This window comes from Miscanthus floridulus, chromosome 5 (assembly GCF_019320115.1).
Source record: "Miscanthus floridulus cultivar M001 chromosome 5, ASM1932011v1, whole genome shotgun sequence".
In the NCBI taxonomy this organism is placed as follows: Eukaryota; Viridiplantae; Streptophyta; class Magnoliopsida; order Poales; family Poaceae; genus Miscanthus; species Miscanthus floridulus.
In genome coordinates this window covers 97,135,951-97,141,826 of record NC_089584.1, presented here as the reverse complement: position 1 = coordinate 97,141,826, position 5,876 = coordinate 97,135,951, and the positions used below count along the sequence as shown (strand labels likewise).

The 5,876-nt window shown below is 43.8% G+C and overlaps 2 protein-coding genes across 2 annotated transcripts; one reads left to right on the top strand and one right to left on the bottom strand.

Moving 5' to 3' along the window:
• Positions 1-627: 627 nt before the first annotated feature.
• On the top strand, positions 628-1,941 carry LOC136452702 (large ribosomal subunit protein eL43z-like). Its single transcript, XM_066453293.1, has 3 exons — positions 628-774; positions 1,712-1,794; positions 1,878-1,941. The coding sequence occupies exons 1-3, from the start codon at positions 628-630 to the stop codon at positions 1,939-1,941; spliced, it is 294 nt and encodes a 97-aa protein (XP_066309390.1).
• Positions 1,942-2,442: 501 nt separating this feature from the next.
• LOC136452701 (peroxynitrite isomerase Rv2717c-like) lies at positions 2,443-4,898 on the bottom strand. Its single transcript, XM_066453292.1, has 4 exons — positions 4,618-4,898; positions 4,365-4,505; positions 3,361-3,429; positions 2,443-2,867 (listed from the first exon to the last, which is right to left on the bottom strand). The coding sequence occupies exons 1-4, from the start codon at positions 4,789-4,791 to the stop codon at positions 2,748-2,750; spliced, it is 504 nt and encodes a 167-aa protein (XP_066309389.1). The 5' UTR covers positions 4,792-4,898; the 3' UTR covers positions 2,443-2,747.
• Positions 4,899-5,876: the final 978 nt, after the last annotated feature.

Below are 5,876 nucleotides of genomic sequence, written 5' to 3'. Positions count from 1 at the left end.
GAGATCGATGCCCAGCTAAGAATAATGCTGCTAATCATTGTCGTTACTAATGGAGGAGCCGGTCAAGATGCTCTTCCATCGACGTGGCCGCGACGGTGGTCCAATTCATATTTCCATCATTTTTGTGTGTGTTTTTGTCTCTTCCATCTCTCTGTTTTGAGAGGAGTATTCTACTCTTCTAGTTTTCGTTTGCTGCTTCAAGTGATTATTCCTAAAACATCTTTCTTTATGATGTTTAGCAGTGATCTTACAGAGAATCTGAAACGTTTGTTGCTGCGAAATGCGCTCTTATGTACTAGCAGTGTATCAAGTTGTTTGGTCATCCAGAAAAGAAGTAGAGTCTAATCAAGCTGGTGCAATATCTGCCCTCCAGCCTGACCTTGCAGGAACGAAAATATATCTAGTGGCTTGTATCCCTTTTTATGATTTTATGAGTTAAATGATATTTTGGTTAACTACATACCTAATGTTAGAAATTATACTTGGTTCTTGTGGCATGTCAACTTCAGTGCGTGCAATCTTTTACTTAATGTTGGTCTTGAAGATGCATCTGTAAAGTATCACACATCAACCAGTTATACTATACTGAACACATTTTGTATGTGACTGTAATTTCTTGTTTTTGTTATGTCTATGCAGACGAAGCGTACCAAGAAAGTTGCTGTCGATGGCAAATATGGTACAAGAACTAGGTATGGTGCTAGCTTGCGTAAGCAAATCAAGAAGATGGAGGTGTCTCAGAACTCCAAGTACTTCTGTGAGTTCTGTGGAAAGGTAGGTCTTATGTTGATTGGTTTAATTAGTTATGCATTTTTCTGCCTGCTGTTGAAATTTTGAACAATGTACTGCAGTCTAGCTTAATGACTTATGTGTACCTTTCCGGTCCCCGTCGACTTCCCCACCATTCAGGAAGGGGGCAGACGGAGGCGGCCCTGCCATTCCGGCTGCTGTTGGCACAGCGCATGACGCGACGTCCGTGACGTCGACCGAAGACTTCATCGCTGCATTCAAGAAGCCGCTCACGATGCCTGTCTTGTCGTCACCTCCACGACTGTGGCTAACCTGGGCGGCCATAGCGCTGGCGGGGGAGCTGGACGACTCAGAGCTCGTCCCGGCTTGCCACCAAGAGCAGGCATAGGGAACATAAGCCGGAGGCTCAGGCGCGGAAGGTGATGATGAAACGTTTGGGGCTCGAGGAGGTGGAGACTGAGCTACCTGACGAAGCTTCCTTTGAGGAATTCCAGACCGCCTTCGCCCTCCCCCTGTCGACGTTGACGCGGGAAGCCATGCAGATTCTCTTCCCAGGCAGGAACCAACGGGCATAGTCGCTCACTTTTGTCTTGCTGATTTAGTCGCAAAGCACCTTTCCTATGTAATTTCTCTTAGTGAATCCAGTAGCTAGGTGGCAAGGTGTGCGTTGTGTCACGAAGGCTCCTCGCTTGCGTGAGTGCGCACGGTTGTACTGTTAACTGTTTTCCTCGTAATGAAAAACAGGTGAATGGCCCGATCACGAAAAAAAAATGACTTATGCGTACCTGAACCGCCATAAGCTGTAAACTGTAGAATGTATCTCTTGTCAATTTTGCTTGTTTGGTGTCATATTTGAATGGTTTATGACATACTTATGCATGTTGAGCAATTTGTTTCTAAAACACATGGAAAATAGTATTTGTTTTGTCCTATTACTGACTTTGCTGTGCTTTCTCACCAGTTCGCTGTGAAGAGGAAAGCAGTTGGAATTTGGGGTTACAAGGACTGCGGGAAGGTCAAGGCTGGTGGTGCTTACGCCAAGAAGTATGTCCTCTTTCCTACTTCTTTCCTCTCCCTAAACAACCTTACATTGTGGTGAATATCCTTATTATTTTGTGTCTTTGCAGCACTGCTAATGCAGTCACTGTCAGGAGCACAGTCCGTCGCTTGAGGGAACAAACTGAAGCGTGATTGGATTTCTTCTCTGAAGGGAGTCCTAGTGCTTTTTTAGTGTCTTAAGACTTGGAAATCAATGTCTTGTTTAGGGTCTCCAAAAATATGGTGCTAAATCTTGGTTCTCGTTGCAAATTTGACCCGCTTGATCATAATCCTTATTCCATAACGTGGAATATTTGTTTTTTATACTTGTCTCTTTTTTAGAGAGCGCGCTTAGGTTGTCTCTGGTTCTCCGTTCTACTTGCTTCATTTCTTGTGCAGCATATCCACAAAATCTGACAGTACCCAAGTTCTCGGTGTGGTGGTTCTGTTGTTTGGTTCCTGGCTTTAGCATCCTGTTGGATGATCCTCTTTGTAAGAGGCAGCTTCAGAATGCAGTGGCTGTTGGAACTTTTAACCCCAGGACTCTGAAACATGACCCGCTTCAACTCCTCTGCTCTCTGCTGCCTTGAACATTAAGATCGATCTGAAATAGTGGAAAGGCTCAACATGAGCTCATTTTTTTTACGCTCTTCTCTTATTTTCTCTATGCATGTAATATTCAGAAACATAGTGATTTGTGTTCTCACTATGCATGTTAAGGAGGAGCAAATAATAAAGTAAAAAACCCTGAAAAATCTCGATATGTGGAGTATGGGCTGAATGTTAAACCGTTTAGATACACGGTGGTTCCTAAGAGCGGAACTATTGTTTATGAAAATGAGCTTATTGAACTTGTAAGTTCACTAACTAGTAATGACCGGAAGTTTATGCTCTGTAGTACAGGTGTCCCTCGGTTGGTTAGCCACAGCGACGTCGCTATAGGAGATTGCCGGTCATCTTCAAATCCTCTTAAGAAGGGCCCTGAGATGTGGCTGTAGGCTAGTTGTGATTGTTGCCATCTGAACGACGTACGAGAGCTCCCCATCTGCCATTTGAAAAGTTCTCGTGATCTGCTTCACCTGGCAAAATTCAGCAGTATTTATTAGTAGAAAAAGACAACGGCTTGGCTCCTTTTATCCCGTGGGTTTCAAGATCATCGGTAAAAGAAGAGATCATATCTGCATCTAAACTCGTAGCATCTGATCTAGCACATGGTAATGTGTGAAGGCGATGCAATCAAAATGCAGAAGTTCAAAGGGCCAATTCAGAATAGGAATTCCGACTGAATTTAGGGGATGGGCCAACCTATAGTAGCATGATTCTTGAACACAAAAGGTGTATCACAGTACAATAACAATAATAATAAAAAATAGCCTCGCCCGTAAGCAAAGATGGATTTCTTGATATAATTTCATGATACTGTTTTTTTCAGAGATTCATGGTACTCGCTATAAGCATAGAAGAAGCTTCCAATATTCCATATCATGGTCTATTTTCTCTAGGGATATATGACCTGATAATGTAAAAGAAAATGAGGACAACACAGAACAATAGTTACCCAGTGAGCAGTACCTTTGATGCATTTCCTACGAGTTCACTTTGGAGTGTCACTGTTTTCTTTTCAGCGTCATATGAACCCTTCTGCGATTTCATAGAACCGAAAAAGTGGCTCAATAAAAGGAAACGCAAATTAATTAAGGAATATGAATAACATAGTTTCTAGAAAAGTAACATAGCTTTCAGCTAGCAAGTACTCCCTCATTTTCAAATTATAAGACGTTTTGACTTTTCTAGATGTATTGCTTTTCAAATTATAGGAGTGTTCGGCTGATGTTAAAGCCGCTGGTGCTGATTTGTACGGCTGATTTGTTGTGAGAGAAAAAACAATGTACCATTGTTGATAAGCCGGCGAATAAGCCGGCTGATAATATCAGCCGAACACTGTGTATAATTAAGTACATAGCAAAAGCTATGTATCTACAAAAGCCAAATCATCTTATAATTTGGAATGGAGGAAGTACCTTTTAGTCCCAGGTGCAACATATTTAAATTCAAAAGATACCTACTATAAAGTGAAATATGCATTCCATTTATCAACAGTTTCAAGAGGCACAAGGATAATAATATTAGCTCTAGCCATTTTGCACTCATGTTGTTCCTGGACTGTCTGCTCCATACTTCCATTCACTCACCTATTCTATTACCTGGTAGCAGTAGAGCATTTCCCATCCACAGAAGTACAAAACATAAGTTCCATAATTTGCTACAATTCTATCCATACTCGTTTCCATCAAGCGTCAATAATGCAAATCTCCTACTCATAATACAGGAACAGAATACAACTTCTCCAATGGAATGCTGGTTCGATACTAGTTTCAGTGCGGCAATTAAAGATGCTTGTGCCCTGCATCTCTGGTCAAACAGCATAAATCATTCTTTGGATGCCGGTGCGAGCAACGAAATGTGCAGTAGTTCACTAGGTTATGCAACAGACGATGGCACATGTGCAGAGCAGCCTGCAGGTAGCACAGCCGCTATGATTGAAGAGAAGAGGCCAACTGGCCCGAGGAGGTCACCTGGACCTCGGCGAGGCCAGTGCTCTGCGCGATGACCACGTCGACGGAGCCGTCAGGGCGGGGCCGCCAGTACCCGCTCTCGGCGTGCATCGGCTCGCCAGACGCCGCCTTCCACGTCTTCTGCGTGTACGAGATCACCGGCTGCAGCCACCCACCACCGATCCGTAAAGTCAAAGAAAAAGCTCCAAGAATTGGGCAGCCGAAGGGAAGATTTTCTCGCGAGGGAAACAGCGCAGGTAGGGAGGCGCCACACCTTGGAGGGATGATGCGAGAAGAGGAGCTCCTCGCCGTACCGGAAGGAGGAGATGGTGGGGAAGCTGCCCTCGCCTTCCCCGCGCCACTTCCCCAGCAGGAAGGCCAGCGGCGCCACCGCCGGGTGAGTCACCGACGGCTCCGTGGGCGGCGAGGCTGCGCCGGCGGCTTCCATTCCTCCTCGTTTCCTTGGTGGCTCCGGTTGGACTTTCCGTTGGTACTCAGCACCGAGCCGGTCGCCTCCTCGGCTCCTCTCGAGTCTCGATTTCCTCGCGGAGCACAACGGAGCGCTCAAGGCCTTGTGTTTTGACCCATTCGGCTTTGGGTGCTACCAATTTGTTGGGCTTTGAAAGTACGCGAGACAGACCTCGCCAACCGGCCCACGCCACTCGGCCGCATATGAGAACGAGCCGAAGAAGAGAGAGAGAGAGCAGCAGACCATCGTGTACTTAACTTTTTAGGCCAGTCATGAGATTTGCTAAAAAAAATAATGAATTTGAGATTTTAAAGTGGCAACAAAATATAGCTAAAGGTTCGATCGTGTATTGAATTTGAAAATTTAGTGGCTATAAAATCTTGATAGAGGTCCTTCTTTTGCATACGTGGGTGGTGGTCTCAACTCTCTACTACTCACACGTGAATTTTGGGCTCTTGAATTTTCATCAAACATAGAATCCCATTGGCTCATGTTCTTTCTTCTGCTTACAACCTTCCTTTTTCCGCCAACCACCTCCCTCTTTCTCGTTTCTCTCGTCATTGCGCCTCAGAAGGACCCCAATTACAGGTTGGCGGTCGTCTGCTCGGCTGCAACCTGCAATCCCGTGACACCCCCCCCCCCCCTTGTCCCATTATGCCGAATTTCTTTTTCCTTTTCTTTTCACGCAAACTATTCGCGAGTGTTCACTCTTTTTTAATCCGATTCATGTAATTCATGAATCATCTTAATATTTATATGCAAAACTTATGATGTAAGATTTAGTATTCAAAATTGAGTTTTGTTACCTAAAATAAAGGCAATAGCTGATCAACATGTGATTTCATATTTAGTTCTAAGTTTTTAGTTAAAATTTTGCGACCTTCTATTTCTTATTCGTCTCTTTATTTTGTATTAGGGCATGCAACATACAAATCATGCATCAGTAATGGATACACGATATTAAATTATACTATGCTTAAAGTTTCACAAATTATTCTTTTTAGTTTTAAGATAACTTATGATGTAAACCTAGAAAGATGTTTTGCTTTCTATTTAGTTATATG

Excerpts from the sequence above, each read along its gene's own strand:
- LOC136452701 (XM_066453292.1), bottom strand. The coding sequence starts at position 4,791 with ATGGAAGCCGCCGGCGCAGCCTCGCCGCCCACGGAGCCGTCGGTGACT. Across the intron at positions 4,506-4,617 it reads TCTCGCATCATCCCTCCAAG|CCGGTGATCTCGTACACGCA; the intron begins GTGTGGCGCCTC and ends GGGTGGCTGCAG. Across the intron at positions 2,868-3,360 it reads TCGTAGGAAATGCATCAAAG|GTGAAGCAGATCACGAGAAC; the intron begins GTACTGCTCACT and ends GAATTTTGCCAG.
- LOC136452702 (XM_066453293.1), top strand. The coding sequence starts at position 628 with ATGTCTATGCAGACGAAGCGTACCAAGAAAGTTGCTGTCGATGGCAAA. Across the intron at positions 775-1,711 it reads TCTGTGAGTTCTGTGGAAAG|TTCGCTGTGAAGAGGAAAGC; the intron begins GTAGGTCTTATG and ends CTTTCTCACCAG. Across the intron at positions 1,795-1,877 it reads GGTGGTGCTTACGCCAAGAA|CACTGCTAATGCAGTCACTG; the intron begins GTATGTCCTCTT and ends GTGTCTTTGCAG.